We start from the raw sequence: 20,452 nt of genomic DNA on the forward strand, positions 1-20,452 counted from the left end.
ATCTTAAACCTAGCTGGGTAAGTTTATCCGGCTAACTTTAGGACTACTTTACAGCACGACCAGAATTAGCCAGATAAGTTATCTAGTCAACTCCAAATATTGGATTTAGCTGGTTAACTCCACCATGGAGCACCCCAGCAATGCGCCTACATCATTTGGCTAAACGTTAGCAGAGAAGTAATGGAAATATATCCGGATAACTCACAGATTATCCAGCTAAATACTGCCGAATATGAACCCCATCATAAATAATTGTCCTCATCCACACAAGGCAGATTTTCGATTTCACAGATTGTTGGGGTGAGGGCCAAAGGAAGGACCCTGGAGGCCTTTGATCCTGAATGGGAGTCAGGGAAGAGTCCATGGAGCGACAGATTGATGAAATGCTTTCTGTTGCTCACGTTTTCATGGCTGTCCCTCACTTCTCTAAGATCCAGTGATTAGGACTAATTACTTTACCATCCTGCATTTCACTGGCAGAAGAGACATGAAAGCCACTCAACCGCTTTCAATGAAACTTTGTCAAGGCAAAAATGGTTACAACAGAATCTCTGGGCGAGCTGATGTTTCCTCTGGAGTTCCTCTCAGCTTGGACAGGGGTGAATGTAGAGAAGATAACTGGGACTTTATAAGGTGGTATTGGGCATATCAGTTAGCAAATGGTGATTTTAAATGGAAAAAAAAACTTGGAAAAAGGCCTCTGGACCCGTGAGAGTTTCTGCGGCACAGTATGAAAAGTGGCACAAAACGAGGGTTATAGGGCCACTCTTTTAGGATTCTGTATGTTAAAAGAAGGTCCTTTTTTTAAAAAGTCCCAACTCAATGCACTTGGTGTAGTGGCACTTGTGAATTCCATTAATTTTTGAGCAGAAGGAAAGTTGTTGTAGCATTTATAAAATTAAACGGACCCGCAGCATGGATCTGTCCCCAGTCACCGCTGGGAAGTCTGCAAACCTACCTGGAGCTCACTAGCAGTCTCTCTCAGTACATCGTACTGCACCACGAACTTCCCATCCACGGCGGTGGTGGAGCAGTTGGGACATTTGCGCTGCTGGTCTACCGTTGGCTTGAATGTCACGTGTGCCTTGAAGAGAGCAGTGGAAAGAGACAGACTATTTCAAACCAGCAGATGAAAATCAGCAAGATTTAAAAAAAAAAAATTAGATTTGGAATTAGTATTGCACGCTGTAAAAAAAAAAAAATCAAGGACCTTTTTTTTTTTTAAATTCAGAGGCATCCGGACAGTGACAGAAATAACGGATGAAATCTACTTGCTAGTTACCATTACACTCCACTTGCTACTTCTGTTCCTTCCCTTGTCCTCCCCCAAATAACTAAAAGCTTCTGTGTTCCCTCCTTTCTCCAGGAATATGCAGATCAGCCCGGGATGCCTACGCCTTCCTCCTCATGAAATCCATGTTTGAACTGGCCTGCTTATCCCAAACATGCACCTGTGGAAATTCTTCCTCTCCAGGGAAGTAGGAGAAAATCAGTCTCGGAGCAGCAGGTTTGCCCCAGGCTGAGCCCATGGTCTTCCAGTTCTGAACTGACAACATCATGTAGAGCTTGCTCCAAGGACAGAGCCTCCTCAGTCACTGGCCGTGTGCTGGCAGGAGGGCAGGGGACCACAAAAGGGATGAATGCAGTCCGGGACATTTAGGATTCCCCAACAAGAACCAAGGCTCTTTTTTGGGGGAGGCTTCCAATCAACAAACAACTGAGAAGGAGATTTGGGAGAGCTAGGGAAGGTGAATAACCCTTCAAGTTAGGGTTTGTTTGTCCAACCACTGGGCAATACAAGCTTGCGCCACTGAATGGATAAATTGGGATCAATGTATTCATTGGCGCAGTTGGGCACTAAGTACAATTTGCTAATAATTATGTTACATTAGCGCAAAAATGTAAAAGAAATATACAGCAAAGAAGAATAATTTTAGTCTTGTGCATCAGTTCTTTCATTTGTTTCACTGTTAATGCCGATCTCATTGTTCACTGCTCTAAGGCTTATTTTATTTATTTATTTATTTATAGGTTCTTCTATACCGCGGTACGTATAGCAATACATCACCTCGGTTTACAGTGAAACAATTTAGCAACAGGCTTTACATGTAACAGTATAAAATAAACAGTAAAACAATTAATAATTAATTAATTTCGCTTATTGCGAAAGACATGATGGCAACTGGAAATAAACAAATATTTTATCATCTTTCCTGCTAATGGTTCATCGTTCACCTTCTTGTCTCCTTGAGAGACAGTAACAAGCCCTTCAAAGTGGTCTCCAAGTGAGTTGGGAACATTGACAAAACGAATGCCCTGAGGTTCGGTAATGTAGACGTCCACCTGCAGGAAAATGCAGAGGTTGGTTAGAGTGGGGCCGATATTCACAAAGAGCTCCAAAGTTAGGCTCATGCCTATCTTCAGCCAAACTTAGAAGGCTAACGGGGTAATTTTCAAAAGCCCATTTACTCCTCTTAAGAGCACTTAATGAGGGTAAAACCTATTGTCTATTCAAGCCTTCAATGTGCTATTGAATTGTCAATAGGTTTAGGCCTTGTTAAATTAACTTTTGAAAATTGCTACGATAGTATGTTGCATTTACATTTACGTTTTTCTTTGAGACTGCTGAAATTTCACATCAATTTAGTACTATTCGTTTGTTAGATTTCGGTGCCTAATTCTGCAAATATGTGCTAAGTTCCAAACTTTGTTTCCCTGCCCTAACTCCTCCCCTGTAGCAGGATCCTACATGTAGGGGCTCAGCCCCAGTAAATGTCTCCAAAGGTTGGAGCCTAAGCCCTCTGGCCCCAGTGAGTCCAGACGCTCAGTGTGCCAGACACATCTACTGCTGCAACGTTACCAATGATTAAAAATGTAACACAAGCACCTCCAAGTGCGAGTTAGGTCATTCCTTTCTCCAAGAAACAGGGTGGAAACCCAAAACAAATCTGAGCCAGATCCATTCAGCCAGAGCCTCTCTGAGACATGGCTGCAAAAGGACACATGGACAGATATAGCAAATCCTAATAGGCACTTTCACTCTGGTACAAAGCACTCCTGAAAACCAGCTCTGTACTAAGCCAAATAAATTCCATATGCATCCAAGGCTCTTCTGGCCTGAGCACATGTTTTGGCTGCTCCAGGAGAATCTTCATTGTGTGAGGCAGTTGCTGACTTTAGATGCAACCTTGGCTCTCGGGTTGATGACTACTGTCCCCTGGCACCACTGGGTCAGCATTCTTCAAGGTAAAGCCCGGTGGCCAGTGGTGGCTCCTGTGGACTCCTAGGGCGGGCCCCGATTGGTCCACTGCCACTGGGAAAACAATGCACCATGCAAATGCGCCATCCTCAACTGAAGACCTCTCCACTCCCTGCACAGCTGTAGCAAAGAGTACTACTGCCCCCAGCTCAGCTCGCAGTGAGTCAGAGAGGGGCAGGAGAGGCAGACACGGCAGCAAAGAGTACTGCCCCCAGCTCAGCCCGCAGTGAGTCAGAGAGGAGCAGGAGAGGCAGACACGGCAGCAAAGAGTACTGCCCCCAGCACAGCCTGGGCCCACAGTGAGTCAGAGAGGAGCAGGAGAGGCAGACACGGCAGCAAAGAGTAGTGCCCCCGGCTCACCCTGGGCCCGCAGTGAGTCAGAGAGGAGCAGGAGAGGCAGACACGGCAGCAAAGAGTACTGCCCCCAGCTCAGCCCGCAGTGAGTCAGAGAGGAGCAGGAGAGGCAGACACGGCAGCAAAGAGTACTGCCCCCAGCTCAGCCCACAGTGAGTCAGAGAGGAGCAGGAGAGGCAGACACGGCAGCAAAGAGTACTGCCCCCAGCACAGCCTGGGCCCACAGTGAGTCAGAGAGGAGCAGGAGAGGCAGACACGGCAGCAAAGAGTAGTGCCCCCGGCTCACCCTGGGCCCGCAGTGAGTCAGAGAGGAGCAGGAGAGGCAGACACGGCAGCAAAGAGTACTGCCCCCAGCTCAGCCCGCAGTGAGTCAGAGAGGAGCAGGAGAGGCAGACACGGCAGCAAAGAGTACTGCCCCCAGCTCAGCCTGGGCCCGCAGTGAGTCAGAGAGGAGCAGGAGAGGCAGACACGGCAGCAAAGAGTACTGCCCCCAGCTCAGCCCACAGTGAGTCAGAGAGGAGCAGGAGAGGCAGACACGGCAGCAAAGAGTACTGCCCCCAGCTCAGCCTGGGCCTGCAGTGAGTCAGAGAGGAACAGGAGAGGCTCAGCCTGGGCCCGCAGCGAGTCAGAGAGGAGCAGGAGAGGCTCAGCCTGGACCCGCAGCGAGTCAGAGAGGAGCAGGAGAGGCTCAGCCTGGGCCCGCAGCGAGTCAGAGAGGAGCAGGAGAGGCTCAGCCTGGACCCGCAGCGAGTCAGAGAGGAGCAGGAGAGGCTCAGCCTGGACCCGCAGCGAGTCAGAGAGGAGCAGGAGAGGCTCAGCCTGGGCCTGCAGCGAGTCAGAGAGGAGCAGGAGAGGCTCAGCCTGGACCCGCAGCGAGTCAGAGAGGAGCAGGAGAGGCTCAGCCTGGGCCTGCAGCGAGTCAGAGAGGAGCAGGAGAGGCTCAGCCTGGGCCTGCAGTGAGTCAGAGAGGAGCAGGAGAGGCTCAGCCTGGACCCGCAGCGAGTCAGAGAGGAGCAGGAGAGGCTCAGCCTGGACCCGCAGCGAGTCAGAGAGGAGCAGGAGAGGCTCAGCCTGGACCCGCAGCGAGTCAGAGAGGAGCAGGAGAGGCAGACACGACAGCAAAGAGTACTGCCCCCGGCTCAGCCTGGGCCTGCAGTGAGTCAGAGAGGAGCAGGAGAGGCAGACACGACAGCAAAGAGTACTGCCCCCAGCTCAGCCCGCAGTGAGTCAGAGAGGAGCAGGAGAGGCAGACACGGCAGCAAAGAGTACTGCCCCCGGCTCAGCCTGGGCCCGCAGTGAGTCAGAGAGGAGCAGGAGAGGCTCAGCCTGGACCCGCAGCGAGTCAGAGAGGAGCAGGAGAGGCTCAGCCTGGGCCTGCAGCAAGTCAGAGAGGAGCAGGAGAGGCTCAGCCTGGACCCGCAGCGAGTCAGAGAGGAGCAGGAGAGGCTCAGCCTGGGCCTGCAGCGAGTCAGAGAGGAGCAGGAGAGGCTCAGCCTGGGCCTGCAGCGAGTCAGAGAGGAGCAGGAGAGGCTCAGCCTGGACCCGCAGCGAGTCAGAGAGGAGCAGGAGAGGCTCAGCCTGGGCCTGCAGCGAGTCAGAGAGGAGCAGGAGAGGCTCAGCCTGGACCCGCAGCGAGTCAGAGAGGAGCAGGAGAGGCTCAGCCTGGACCCGCAGCGAGTCAGAGAGGAGCAGGAGAGGCAGACACGACAGCAAAGAGTACTGCCCCCGGCTCAGCCTGGGCCTGCAGTGAGTCAGAGAGGAGCAGGAGAGGCTCAGCCTGGACCCGCAGCGAGTCAGAGAGGAGCAGGAGAGGCTCAGCCTGGACCCGCAGCGAGTCAGAGAGGAGCAGGAGAGGCTCAGCCTGGGCCCGCAGCGAGTCAGAGAGGAGCAGGAGAGGCTCAGCCTGGGCCCGCAGCGAGTCAGAGAGGAGCAGGAGAGGCTCAGCCTGGGCCCGCAGTGAGTCAGAGAGGAGCAGGAGAGGCTCAGCCTGGGCCTGCAGCGAGTCAGAGAGGAGCAGGAGAGGCTCAGCCTGGACCCGCAGCGAGTCAGAGAGGAGCAGGAGAGGCTCAGCCTGGGCCTGCAGCGAGTCAGAGAGGAGCAGGAGAGGCTCAGCCTGGACCCGCAGCGAGTCAGAGAGGAGCAGGAGAGGCTCAGCCTGGGCCCGCAGTCAGTCAGAGAGGAGCAGGAGAGGCTCAGCCTGGGCCTGCAGTGAGTCAGAGAGGAGCAGGAGAGGCTCAGAGAGGAGCAGGAGAGGCTCAGCCTGGGCCTGCAGTGAGTCAGAGAGGAGCAGGAGAGGCTCAGAGAGGAGCAGGAGAGGCTCAGCCTGGGCCTGCAGTGAGTCAGAGAGGAGCAGGAGAGGCTCAGCCTGGGCCTGCAGCGAGTCAGAGAGGAGCAGGAGAGGCTCAGCCTGGGCCTGCAGCGAGTCAGAGAGGAGCAGGAGAGGCTCAGCCTGGGCCCGCAGTCAGTCAGCGAGGAGCAGGAGAGGCTCAGCCTGGACCCGCAGCGAGTCAGAGAGGAGCAGGAGAGGCTCAGCCTGGGCCCGCAGTGAGTCAGAGAGGAGCAGGAGAGGCTCAGCCTGGGCCTGCAGTGAGTCAGAGAGGAGCAGGAGAGGCTCAGCCTGGGCCCGCAGCGAGTCAGAGAGGAGCAGGAGGGGCAGCCCGCTGAACTGCGAACACTGGTGAAGCAGAGAGCAATGTTGTAGTTGCATCAGAAGTATCAAGGCTTATTTGGTTAAGGGAGTAACTGCTGCACCAACAAGTTTCTCCCATGCACACTTTCGTAGTTCTGGGCTTTTCCTCTTACATCAAGTCAGGGCCCTCGGTTGTTGTCTGAATGAAATTTCTCTTATCCCCCTACCGTTTAAGCAGGGAACAATGTTGCAGTTGCATTAAAACATCAACGCATATTGATGAAGGCAGTGGTTCCCAACCCTGTCCTGGGGACCCCCCCAGCCAGTCGGGTTTTCGGGATATCCACAATGAATATGCATGAGAGGAAATTTGCATGTTCCCCAGGACAGGGTTGGGGAGCACTGGGTTAAGGGTAGTAATCTCCATGCCTTCTGCTAAGAGTAGTAACCGCCGTACCAGCAAGTTACCCCCCACCCCCCACCCCCCGCACGCTTGTCTCATTTAGAGATCCACGGTGCCCCTTTGAATTCATTGAGGGAGGAGAGGAGGCCCAGAGCTGCAGACTGTGAGCCAGGGCCAGCGTAATCTGAGAGAGGGCAAGGGGGTAGGAACTCTCTAGAGGGGGGGGGGGGGGTGGGGCTGGAGGAGAGGGATAATAGCAGAGGAAGCTACACCCACCCACACCGGCTGAAGAGCGGCAGAGGAAGTGACCCCTCCCCACACGGACTCTTCTCCAGCCCCACTGGATCAGTGGCGCGAGCTCTGCAAACCCCTTGCATTTCTCACTGCATTTTGACTACTTGCCCTTAAGGAAGTTTGCTTTGTTTGACTTGTTGCTCCCTGATTTTATTTCTATTATTACAGCAGAGGCATTTGAGCTCTACAAGGGAAGAATAGATCTTCCACCTCTGGAACGATTTCATTTCATGGCGGCTTCTGCACTTTTTATCTCTGACGTAAAGCAGAAGCTACAGGAGGCGGGGGGGGGGGGGGGGGGGGGGCGCTTTTTTTTGTCCCAGATGAATACATTTCACCACCACCAAGGATTGGGGCATTTGGGGGTCCACTTTCCAAAGCTATTTTGAGAGGCGTGGGGGATAGGGACAGATTATAAAGCAGGCATTGGACCAGACTCGTTCTGTTACGAAGAGCGGATGGAGAGACCAAGGCCATGTCCTGCCCAGCGTGAGGCTCGGCCTCCCTTATTTTCTCCTGCGATGCTCCTCTGACCCGGCCTCACCCTGGACGGGTTTTACCTGCAGGTTCTTCGTCAGTTTCTCAGGTTGCAGGTGGATGACGTGTTCGTAGGTCCCCAGCCTCCTCTGAATGGCCTCCTGGTAGTGAATTTCAAACTGGACCTTGGTTCCTCCAGGGATATTCAGCTCAGCTTTGAAGTTTTCCATGTCGAGGGCATTAGATCTGAAAACATCGCCCACCCGCTGAGTTAGATCACCTTTGTTAAGGCCACGCATACCCAAACATACACCAAACGATCTCTGAGGGAGAGGGAGGTGTTGGAAAGCTGAACAAGAAGTGCAGATGGATGAACCTTGTGCTTTCCATATAACTTTAAAGCTTCTTGCATGCACTGTTGCAGCCGCATCATAAGCAAAGGTTATGTGTATTTCTACTTAATTAGCATCTTTTAGGTGGTAAAGCCTCCCAGGACAACTGTCAGAGTGTCCTTTTTCCTCTACCGGCCAGGAACTGAAAAGGAAGCTTCTCCTATGGCTGAATGTGTCAATGCCCTTGCGCGTCAGCAGGGGTCACTCCAGAGCACAAGCCACTTCCCCTCTGTTCTGCATCCTTCCCACCTCCGCCAACAACCAGCGTCTGGTGTGTCTGCGCGGGGGTCTCAGAGCACTGTCCCCGAGTGAGGGGGGGGGGGGGGGAGAAAGGCCAGCAGGCACTCGTTTATTTTTCTTCACAGAAAGAGTGGGAGGATGCACGAAACAGCCTCCCAGTGGCAGTGAAAGAATTCAGGAAGGCCTGGGGAGAAGCGGAGGGAGAGAATCTTTAGCTGAAGAGGAAATTAAGGTAAAGCCGGAGAGCCCATCCCACCGCCGCGGCTGGAAACCTCTGCTAGCGCAGTCGGTGGCGGTGCAGCGGACCTCATCCTGCTGCCGCTGCTGAAGACAGCTGATCTATGGCAATGCATCAGGGACAGATGCTGGACAGGCTGGATGGGACTGATGGTTTTTATTTTATTTGAGATTTGCGGGAGGGGGGGCTTATTTCAGTTTTGTCAGCCTTTCAAACATTTGAGGCTCTGATTCATCCAGGTCTCTCCCCGTAGATGCAGAATGGGTATGAATCAGGCCCTCAGCGTTTGCGAGCTGTTACGGATAATCCCTGAATTGTTTTTGCCACGAGCGGTGGCCCATTTCGCTTTGCTGGCCGCTGTAGAGAGCGTTGGAGAATTTGTGAACTAAAAAGGAACGCAGAATACTTTTTCTACATCAGCAGGGGGGGTGACATAATTAACAAAGAAAAATATTAAGAACAGACGTCTTATCTGGGTACTGGGGGTGAAGCAGGAGCTTTACCTGATTAATCCTGCGGCCTTGCCTTTAGCTCTTGCCTTGGAGTACAGATTTCTGGCCACAGACTTTTCCTTAATGGAGCCACTGAACGTGATACCATTGACGTTCCTATAGAGAGAGAGAGAGAGAGAGAGAGAGAGGCAAGCAGCCGTAGCACGGACACGTTTTCCTGTTGTACAGAGCACGTTGACCAGGATAAGCAGGCGAGGAGGGCAGTGAGTGGGGAGTTCTGGACGGCGGTGGGGTCATGCCATGTCGAATGACTCTCCCGTGCCCACCTTATCCCTAATAAAAGAAGCAGCACTGGGATTTGTAAGACTGAACTATTTTCTCAAGGACTTCAGAAATCTTTCTGGTTGGATGTTTGCTTTTGCATAACATTTATTTACAGAAACTTGTAGCCCTCCATATTACGAACAATATGTTCATGGCAGATAACAATTTGTAAAGCAACATTCAGCACTCAAATAAAACAAGCAATAAAACAAATCAGTCATAAGCTACTTTAAAAATAGAAAAATGTGTCTTTAGAGCTCTTGTAATCTGCTAACAGTCGTAATTGCACTGGGAGGGCATTCCAGAAATTAGGGGACACCTCAGAGAAGGCTCGCTGCTTACTGGGGGGGCACAGGAAATGTAATGGTCAGAGCCTAGAGGCCTGTGTTCAGATCTCATCCCCAACACTCTCCCTAACTGCTACTGCTTATCATTTCTAGAGCATTTCAAGGCCCGCGCAGCGCTGTGCAGACTCTCAGAAGAGGCCGTCCTGGCTCCATGGACTTTGTCAAGGCTCGGGCATAAATAGGTTAAACTAACAAGGCTGTGATCAGGGGTTAAAAGATGTAAAAGCAGCTTTGAAAGGCGGGGGTTGCGAGGAGGAATGAGAAGGATGAGCTGTTCTCAGGGAGAGCGGTGATGGCGGGACAAGATGAAGAAAACAGCCAGGGCGGTGGGGGATTTATACCCCCTCCGACTGCCCAGCCGTCCGTCCCCGTCCCCCCCGCATCCCCCAACAACTTCTGTATGCGATGTTTAGAAGCAAAGAGAACGACGGCCGATAAAGTAAAAGAAGCCACTCCCACAAGCGGAGGCGCAGACCTCCTCTTCTTACTGGTAAATCCGCCCCTGGGTGGGAGAGGCAGCAGGACGCTGCAGTGCTCACAGGGCACCACACAGGGACACTGAATCCCTTCCCAGAAGAGCTTACCATCAGTGAGTACCCAAGCCAACAGAAGACTAAGTGAGTCGCTTAAGGTCACAGCAAGGGTCGGTGGCACTCAGGTTTCCTTGTTCCTATCCCATTACTCAAACCACTGGGCCATTCCCCAGTAGGTTCTGAACCCAAAGAAGCAAGAGTGAGAATGCCAAGAGGACAGGGCGGCCATGTTTGTCCTGCTGCTTCTCTACCTACCAGCAAGACTCCTAGAGCGCCCGTGTGCACCCAGGGCTCGCACAGCTCCCCTGCCCCTCCCTTTCACTTACATGGTGAAGTTGGTGATGAAGGCTCCTTTGGGTATCTGAATATCAAATCCCACATTCTGGGGGTGCTTTGCTTTGTTCACGACCTTGCTCCGGATCATGGTGTCAACGAAATGGGAGGTGATCCGGGATTCCACTTTATAGCTGCTGAGAATGAGCTGATCCTCAGTCTCAGGCTGCGGAGAGATCATGGAAGAGGCATTGAGGACATTCACGTAAAAGTCTTCCCTGACGTTTACTTCACTTTCACAGTCAATTATGCCATCCCCTGAAATATGTACAGCCACCTCTGGAGTGGATGCCCTCTCAGCACATTTCTGGTACCTGGGCTGTGTGTAGGATGCCAGGGAGGAGGAAAAGTCAGCACTCTTACTGCTCACTTAGATTTGAGTGAACAGAGAGTAGGAAATGATTTACCCGAGGTCAGAAGTGAATCTGGAACTTGCATTTCAGTTTCATGGAAGCTCTGATCTTATCCAACCAGAGCTACGTGATGCAATTCTTTGCATCTGATATGGCCCTGGCAGTATAGGCGGCAACGTACATGTTACACATGGACAGGCGAAGTCAGCAATGCATGAAATGACCAATCCCAGTCCCACAGCTACCAAGGTTTGGGTGAAAGGTTGCTGAGACTGAGTCTAAATCAGGGATTCTGACCTCTGGGTTTCAAAGGCCACAAACAAGTCTGGTCTTCAGAGTTAGCTAAATGATGCAATGTATCCACGTTCTTGGACCACAGTAAATGAATATTCACCGTGGACAACCTGAAAACCAGGCATATTTGTGGCTCCCGAAGACCGGAGTTGAGAATCCCCTGGTCTAAAAGCAAGGAAAGGCAGACAAAGGAGGATGAGTGCCTGAGTGATAAAGTGAAGACTAACACGGGTGGGAAAGAAGAGAGGAAGATGCTCCTAGTGCTAAGAGCATGGGCCAAGTGCGGTTAAGCTTTTTGAGTTAATGCGTCTGGGTTACATTTTGCATGTTTTAACACACATGCATTATCACTGCATTAGTAGGTAATGAGCTACTTTGCATCTCATTAAATCATTAGCAATTTCTGTTAATGCTATTACAAGTTAGTTTTCATATGTTAACAGCACTGTCAATGCTTAATAAGCGCTTGTGATCAATAATGCTGACGCTGAGTGCATGTTAAGGCACACAATAGTTTGGGACACTGGTCCCTTTCTCTCCCATTGTTTCAGGTACCCACTTAAAATTAACATATATGTGCGTACGTATTACGTATTTTATAACAGTAGAAAATACGGGACTATTTCCAGTCCCGCACACACGTATGCGTGGTCTAGGGGCGGGGCCAACACACGTGTAAGCTGCTATTTTAAAAGCCCCCTTGCTTACATTTTCCAACTTCCTCGTTTATCTTTACACCTGCTAATTGCCTGGCGTAAGTGATGTTAAAGGTGTTTATTGAGCGGGACTGAGTAGACTGGGGGTGAATTCAGGCTGAAGAACTGGGAAGGTCTTCATGACCTGGAGAAGGACTGCGGGAACTGGTGGAATAATGGTTAAACTGGTTGATTTCCTCCTTGTGCGCATGTTTTTAAAATTGGTGGACTTGCGCCTGTAAATCGTGACTTACGCTAGTTTACTTTCGTGCTTAAAATATACGCACGTGCATAGTTAAACAGGTGGGTAAAGGGCGCGTGCTCAATGCATTGATTCACATGGTTTCGATGCCTTGCATGTATTTGTGCCCTGGTAAACAGGCGCATTTTATAATATGTGTGTATGAGATGCAGGCACGCTATAAAACGCTATGGTAAAATACGATGAAAAAACCATGCACGGCCACGTGCACGCGGAAATGCTGTTTGGAGAAAAGGGTGCACTACAAATGCTGTCATGAGACTGGGATTCGCACCCTCTCCCTCGGAGTCCCTCCTCCTGGCTCTCAGAGGATGATACCAACTGCGCTTGTTTTCAGGATCGCAGATTTAAGGACGAAAAACATGTTTTCCACAGGCTGGGAAAGTGCTCCTGAAAACTGGCCTTGCACAAGCGTGGGGCTGTTTAGTAAAGCAGGTCAGTAGCCCCTCAGCCACAGAGGCAGCTCCCAGTGCAAAACAGACAGACTTATCTCCAGCTACTCATTAACCAACTGGGGGGGTTTGGTTTTGGTTTTTTTTTTAAACAATTTAGATAGAAAATGGGATCTTACCACTCCTTCATCCTCCTCACTGCTGACTGGGCTCCTCTGGGAAAGAAAAAGCAAAAAAGACAAATTCACCCGCACAATCCAGTAAAAGCAGGAAATCGAAGAAGCGACCAAAGAAAGATCACCAAGGATCAGAGCAGAGTTAGGCTTTTCTCCCATTAGTGAATGAGGCCTTTAGGCCGGGTCAGTTTGATTTCAGAGTCTTATCCTCTATGTTACTGCTTTCTTTCAAGTTGCGGTCTCAAACAGTTGTTTTTAAGATTTTGCATCTCCATCAAAAGGGTCTTCGTGTACCGACAGTGCTCTCCAGTGGCCAATTGAGTTAATGAACTGTGCACAGCCCGTCCTGTAATTATATAATTCCACCTGAAAAGACCATGCGGCATGCGGTGCCGCTCACACCCAGATCAAGTACGTAAAACCCCAGTTTGCAGGGCCCTCAGGCTTTTCGGCAGCTCCAGAATGATTTTGCATGAGAAAGATTTGCATGCATTGCCTCAACTGTATGCAAATATATCTCATGCATATTCATTTCGGAAATCCTGAACTCCTGACTAGCTGGGTAGTCTCTGAGGACAGGTTTGGGATCCACTAAAGCAGAGCAATGCCATGAGGAGAGGTGGACTAAGCACAAGGCTCAATTGCACACCACAGAGGTAAAATATGTCTGCAGAACTCAGGCCCTGTTGATAAAGTACAACAATTCTTTTCATAGCTAAGGTGATCCGATGACTCAGTGTCATAAAGGGCTGGCGGAGAAGGCCCTGTTTTTACCCCCTTGCCACTATGGGCTGGTAGGTCCAATGTTTCTAAGAAGCCAAGGACAACAATTTTGGAGCTGCATTGGACCAATGCAAGATACTTGTCCTTGCACCTATCCATGGGACAATACAATATCCACCTCCTTGCACACATCCATGACCCATTTCCCTCTACACATCTTTGGGGCAATGCAATATCTCTATCCTTGCCCCCTGTCCGTGAGATGGATCCATTCCTTTGTGTCCATCCTTAAGACAATAGAAACTTGCTTTCCTTGTACATACAGCCTAAAAGAAAGTCATTTTGTTTAGTCTGTGTACCCAATTCTCATTTTAGCATTCAGCATCCATCATCATGGCATGCTAACCATATTTCCAAAATAATTAGCAATTTTGTTTCTTGTATCCATCTGCAAAGGGCTTGTCTTCCATATAACTGGAAGAAACATCTAGGTTTATATAGCTGGAGACACTACAAGTAGTGAATTTATCAGAAAAGGATAGGTATAAACAATGCACAAGAAGCAAACGTTTTCAATGGAGAGAAGAAGAGGTCATGATATATGAGGCCTAAAGTAGGGTGGACTCAGGCGTAACATTAGAAAGGGGAGGAGGCTACATGGAAATGCTTCCTAGTGGGGATGAAGAAGGAAAACGCAATACCAAGAAACCCTGGAATAAGGAGAGAAGGTCCTTATTTATGATGATGAGAATGGAAAACCAAAGATCAGCTGGGGATGCAGGGGGAGTAGGGAATGAAGCCGGGCAGACCGGACGGGCCTACACTCCCTACCTGCCGTCAGATTCAATGCTGCTATGTCTTTTGTCCTGACACTCAAAGACAATTCACTAAAAGCAAAAAGTGATGCTGTCCAGCTCTGGCAGACTTTATATTTAAAATCTATGCACAAAGAGAATGATAAACATGAAACTGATTCAGACGGGGAGGCAGTTAAAATAAGTACATAACAAGGTAAAAGAAACGGGGTGTAGAGCTAAATCTAACTTCATCCCTGTCATGAGATTAAACCCAGGGAGAGTTGTAATTTCAGCATAGGTTGATAGAGAGATTTTACACTCTGTTTACGAGGCATCTATTGGGCCTTTCATCTGACCAAGCTAAAGGATGTTAATGGTGCACTGTGTATCCAAGAACTTGCACACTGGGATAGAACTGAAAAGGTGGCAAAATATTTATAAAACTATTACCCAAGAAAAAGTCAAATGTGACCAAAACGTGACCAAAATACCCCATCACAGTCCATTCCCTGTGCGTTATGGAGGACACAATAAAACCAGTCCAATTCATTTCTTTAGACAAATAGGAGGTAGTTACAGTACATACCCTGACACAGAAAGCTATTGAGGCACAGAATACAATCAGGACCACAACACTAGGTTCAGAAGACGAAGGCAAAGATGGACAGTATGAAAATAATCCCTCATTGACCAAGTGCTGCATTATGATGTGAATGGGAAAACATTTTGTTTTGTTTCAGATTTTTAGTTTTGTTTGTTGAGGGGAGTTATTGTTTTTCATTTCATTACCCATATGGCACATTGCTTCTTTTCATAATGAATCATTATTTATAATTATTGTTTATTTTTCTCCTCAATTTTTTACTTTATATTATATATTTTTTGTAATTTTTAATATTGGTTTTTATTTATTATTTTATACTTATATTTCTTTGTTTTTTTTCAATGATATTGTACACTGTTTTGGACTAAACTCTGTTTGTAAAGGCGGTATATAAACATTTTAAATAAATAAAATAAATAAATTTGATATTTATTTTGTTTAAGCAAAATGAAATAAACAAATAATCGAAATAAAAAGATTAAAAAAAAAAGATAAAAGAAATGAATGGACTGGTTTTCCCCCTCTCCCTGCTGCAAAACCTCTCAGCACTGCCTTAATATAAACGTTAACCCCTCCCCATCCTCTCCTCCCCCCCCAAACGCATTATCTTACCTCATCCAAGGAGGTCAAATAGGTTGAAATGACACAGGGATGATCCCCAGTAGAACAAAATGATGCCAACCTCTGGGACAGGAACAAACTGGGACATCACTCCTGTCCCATTTCCCCTTATTCATTCACAAAGATGGGGTAAGATCCTGTGTTGGGGAAGAGCCGGGATTGTTAACTTTTGTATTTCAATGATGCTGTGGGGGGGTTGGGGGGTAGTGGTGGCAGCAGGAGGAGTCTAATGAATTTCATTGGCTTTTTATTTTTGTTTCATTTTGAAATGACCCAGAATAAAATGGAGTGTTTCGTTGTGCTTTCCAAGTCGTTTCAAAATGAACGCACACCCTTAGTTAGCATACTGGGAACACTGGCACTACAGGAGCACTACACACAGGGGCTCATTTTTCAAAGACTTAGTCACTGGTTATGCAGATAAAAGCAGAGTTAACCAGCAGAACTCAATCACACAGGGGTAGGAGGGTTTTCAGCTGCCGGAAAGCAAGTGCGCACTTTCATAACGTGCACAATCTTGGTCGCATAAAAAACAGTGTTCAGGGTGGGGAAGGGCGGTATTAGAGCTGACACATGACTGGCATGCCACTGACATGCCCAGCTTTACACCCCTGTTTTTCACAACTGAAATGCTTGTGCCTACATTTGGCCACACAAACCGATTTTCAGTCTCCATGTGCCTGGGGTACCTTGTGATGGGAAATTGCTTTGATGTGTGCGGGCCGATGGGTGCACTTATGCACTGCTCTGAAAATAAAGGGGATAAAGTCTGGAAACACAAAAATAAAGGACAAACCCCCCCCCCCCTTGCTATTCAAGGCTGATCAGTCCTTGGTGGAACAAACCGCACACTTGCTGGTCTCCTTAAGGAACTTATCTCTAACAGACAGGCAGAGGAGACTTTTTCCCTAGAAAATGTGAGTTTTCCCGTCATAATTTACCTTTGACCTATCCTGATTTAACAGCAAATTAATTTACGTACCCATAACACAGGACAACTGCGTACAAATGTTGACTAAGAACAAGGCATCATGGGAATGGGGTCTTTTATGACAGATAAGACTCTTTTACCTTCAAATCATGATCAATAGATTTGGCTAACATTGTGGTCAAAGAGAATGGGTTCATGTTTGCAGATTCCTGCCGACAGACAGCAGGAGTAAGTGCAGGTAGCATATTTTAACAATCTGTATTTTGATTACTGGGAAATAAAATATGTATACTGAATCCAAGCCATACCTAGCTGATTTGATCTTATGCAAAGACGATATAGTACTAAACTGGTAGAGTTTAAGTTCTATGATGAGAATCGTTGCTGGCCACTATGAAATGTGACATTGTGCTCCGGAAAGCTCAAGCAGAACATCTCTGGGTTGCTCTTATGTAGATCCAATAAAAGAAATCACAAGCTGCAAATGACATACTGCTCAACAAAACAGAAAAGAATTGTTTCTCATCGTTCAGCAGTAGTGCCATGCACGTGCACAGTCTTGTGCAAATCTGATGAGGGAATGCAATGATCTTCAACTGCTCTAACCTAGGAGTTCAACCACAGATGTCACCTGATGTTCTCAGAATTAGTAAACATTAACAAAGGAGCACCGTTAACTTAAACACGCTTCAGACAGATACAGAGGGCAGTGGGAAGAGCAGAGGTTCAGGAGTTGGGTATGGAGGAGCCGGTATTGCTTTGATTTATCTGGTCATCCACCCAAATGTGGTAGAGAGCCAGAAGGGAGACAACCAGGCAGTCTGGATAGGCCACCTGACCGTGGACTGTCCAGCTAGTCCTTGAGGTCTTCGTCAACCATGGTATTTTAGGCCTCTGTGTTTCAGTAGAGAAGGGATTTTTCTGGGCCATTACAGAGCCGTTTTCCCCAGCACGTTCCTGCCTAGGGTGCTTTCTGCTGGGAGGAGTTCTGTCTACCTGGCACTCTCTGAATACAGTTTTCTGCAATTTGAACTTCCAAACTATCACCTAAAAAAGAAACCACTTACTGTCAGGGAAAAATAAACCCTCTACCTCTTTCTGTTGGATGCATGCATTATGAAAGAGTAGAAAGATGTAGGAGTTAGGGTAAAAGCTGTAAGTAAAGATTTAAAAATCAATGTAATAAAATAAAATGTAATATCGCCCATTACTTTCGCCAAAAGAATGACACGGGTAATTCACAACATTCTAGATTTCATGTCTTCTGTACCTTGTACCTTCCATTTCCATTCATTGCATTGAATTCCAGGTCTTCGAAATATATTTCCTCAGGATCCTAACAGCAAGCAGGAAAACATTCAGTAAGTTTAAGTTGCTGAGAATGCGTGAGAGCTACTTCAGGGCACCCTTTGCAGAACAAACACGACTGGTCCTGTTCATCATATATCGTCAGTGCAGGGTTATTGATGAACACCATGCTTAGGCCTCGTCTGTCAGCAAATCTCATCCACTGATGCCTTCTATGGAAATATTTTCAGTTACATACTAGGGAGACAACGCTCTACACCAGTGGGGCTCAAACCAGTTCTTAGCACACCTCCCCCAACCAATCAGATTTTCAGCGTATCCCTAATGAAATGCATGCAATATATTTGCACTCACTGCCTCTGATGAATGCAAATGTATCTCATGCATATTCATTAGGGATATCCTGAAAACACAGCTGGTGGGAGCAAGGGGGGGGGGGAAACATGAGGACTGATGAGGAAACCTTAGGTGCCTTAGTTGAGCGCATGTAGGTGAAGCAAGAGATGCAACCCCCACCAAATGCCTTTACCCTGTTTTATGCCATTCCAAGCAATCCCTGCTTTCTCCTCCCCCTCCCCCAAATCCTGTGTCGTCTCATATTTTGTCTTCTCCCCTTTCCTCATCTTACAGCATTCTAAGTAATCGGATGGGAATCTCTACCTGTACTGTGTTGCCTGACCCTTGGTAGGAGTCATTCACTACTCTCCTAGCTGCCAACGAATTTTTTTTATTTATTTATTTATTTATTTATTTATTTATTTATTTAAATTCTTTTTACTATACCAATACTCAAGACCAGGTCTTATCGTACCGGTTTACAATAGAACAGGGGGAAACCAATTAACATCTAGGTAGAAGGTAAAGTTACATTAAACAGGGAGCGTAAAACATGGGAGATGGAAGACAGGACAGATTTTAAACTATAACAACTGGAGAGTGATAAATATAATCAACAAAAACAATGTATTAGTGAGACATAAACAGAGATTTATCCTAGGCGATTATTAACATGGTATGTCCAGTGGGAGGAGGAGAGGTGGGGAGGTGAGCAGGGGGGGAGAGGGAAATGGGGAGGGGGGGAGGGATTAGGTAGAGGTCGAAGGGTGAGAGTCAGTGTTGGTTGAAAGAGGTTCCTTCAACGGTAGGCTTGTGCGAACAGCCAGGTTTTCAGTCTGAAACTTGTTCAGTTTCAGACTGAATCTGAATCTTGTTCAGTTTCAGACAGAAACTGAATCTTGTTCAGTTTCTCCCTCACTCTCATCTTCTCCTATCAAGGACGTGAGAATTTAGACACGAATAAAAAGTACATCTTTTGTTAAGTTTCTGCCATCAGAATTGCTCGATTACAGTGCACTGCCATAGCTGGGAACACTGGAAGTGCATTTCCACTAGAGGGGTATTTGTCATCACCAGGCAGCCCAGTATATTCTTATGGGCATCTCGAACTAGGGACTTATATTCTTTTCCAAGCATCTTCCTTTGCAGATTTACCACTCTCTTCAGCCTTACTGAGTAATGATTTTTGACACGAATGAAGAATGGGGAAAGAGCCAGCCTTCATTTACTTTGCATGAAAGGGGTCCTTCATTGCACCCTTCCAAAAATCCCTGGCCATGTTGGGTGCTTTGTGTTCCATAAGGCCCCCTCCCTGTCCCATTGACTGGTTTATGATTTCTGCAGGGTTCTGCCTAGTGGGGAATGGATTCTTCTTAATTTCCCCCTTCCTTTCGTTCTGCATTTTCCACCCGCAGACCATTAAAAATGGAAGCAGTGCCCCCGAGTACTTACCTCGGTGTCTGGAATCTCCTCTATCAGTATGTCAAAGCTTCGTATTTCAGAAGCAAAGACTAAAACCAGGAAGCAAAGAAGCAGCTTCATCTTTCCTGACCGGAGAAGCTTTCTGGACACAGGGATGGAAGAGCTGTTCTTCTCTGACCCAAATTTGCATTCAATGATAACGTCCTGCTTTTCAAAACCTAAACTTTGTTCTGCCCCTGTGCAAATATTTGCCTAGTACAGCAAGTCAGATTCTGCAACCTGCCCGGAGGGGGTTGCACAAACACGGTGTTTTTGATTTACCGCTGTAGGATAACAGGCCAGAATCTGACAGGCCTAAGGCTGCTTTTATAGATCCCTACCGACGTTTACTAATTAAAATGAAGACATAAAACAATTATACACAGGGAAGATAAAAGTAACTTTAGATACAACAATTGGGATTAAGGAAGTGAAATCTAAAAAAACTCCCATAAATCCTGAAATAATCTAGAAAGTTGCATTGGTAACTAGAGAGTATATTATGACTCTCACTGCGTAGCTCTGAGCCACTCCAGATTTTATTAAGAGCTTAATTAGCCACACCAGATCAGGCAAGAAGCCCTTGTATTCCTGCTTGACTTGGCATTGGTGCTTGGCCCATGTTCCAGTCTCTAGTCTAGAGGGGTCAGCAGGATGTCGGTATTTCAGGGTCCAGGAAAAGGACCAATAATCACACAAAGTATGGGTGACCTATGATGGCATAATATGGGCAGCCGGTACTGATGGCCCCTCCCTTCAGCTCCTTATAGTACATAACAGTAACCAATAACACTCACAGACAAAATTGGAGTTAAACAAGGCCGCAGCTTATTGCTAACAACAAACAAACACCGGAGCCAAGTTGTCATCACTAGTGCCCACCCCAAGGAATCATCTGCCACACCCCAGCACGACGACTCCTTCGCAGGCCACCAAACCTGCAAATCTCTAGCGGCCTCCCACCACTAAATGGGGACCCCCACCACAGCCCACAGCAAGGGGTCCCCAACCATGTGGCTGAACCCAGTCACATGAAACGAAGCCAGAGTCAAGAAAGTCCGCCACTTAGCGGATTCCTTGCTCTACCACCCTGCCCCCCAAAAGAGTAATGGCTCTGGTAACTCTGCCACAGGGAGAGGGCAGGGTGGTCGAATCCACATGGCCCTCTCACCCCCCACAATCAAGCTGCGGTCTAAACAATGTGAAAAGCATACTCCAAGGCCT

General features: G+C 48.0%; 1 protein-coding gene across 1 annotated transcript in view; it reads right to left on the reverse strand.

Annotated features, from left to right (window-relative positions):
• Positions 1 to 19,385, reverse strand: part of ITIH2 (inter-alpha-trypsin inhibitor heavy chain 2) — a 42,640-nt gene extending 23,255 nt beyond the window's left edge. The window contains exons 1-8 of the mRNA XM_029616499.1: positions 19,220 to 19,385; positions 17,394 to 17,459; positions 12,451 to 12,486; positions 10,269 to 10,441; positions 8,790 to 8,894; positions 7,500 to 7,662; positions 2,236 to 2,343; positions 959 to 1,084 (exon numbers count right to left, since the gene is read on the reverse strand). Coding sequence (XP_029472359.1) covers positions 959 to 1,084; positions 2,236 to 2,343; positions 7,500 to 7,662; positions 8,790 to 8,894; positions 10,269 to 10,441; positions 12,451 to 12,486; positions 17,394 to 17,459; positions 19,220 to 19,309 — 867 coding nt within the window. The 5' untranslated portion in view covers positions 19,310 to 19,385. The remainder of the gene's footprint in view (positions 1 to 958; positions 1,085 to 2,235; positions 2,344 to 7,499; positions 7,663 to 8,789; positions 8,895 to 10,268; positions 10,442 to 12,450; positions 12,487 to 17,393; positions 17,460 to 19,219) is intronic.
• Between the last annotated feature and the right edge of the window lie 1,067 nt (positions 19,386 to 20,452).

This window comes from Rhinatrema bivittatum, chromosome 9 (genome assembly GCF_901001135.1).
Source record: "Rhinatrema bivittatum chromosome 9, aRhiBiv1.1, whole genome shotgun sequence".
NCBI lineage: Eukaryota > Metazoa > Chordata > Amphibia > Gymnophiona > Rhinatrematidae > Rhinatrema > Rhinatrema bivittatum.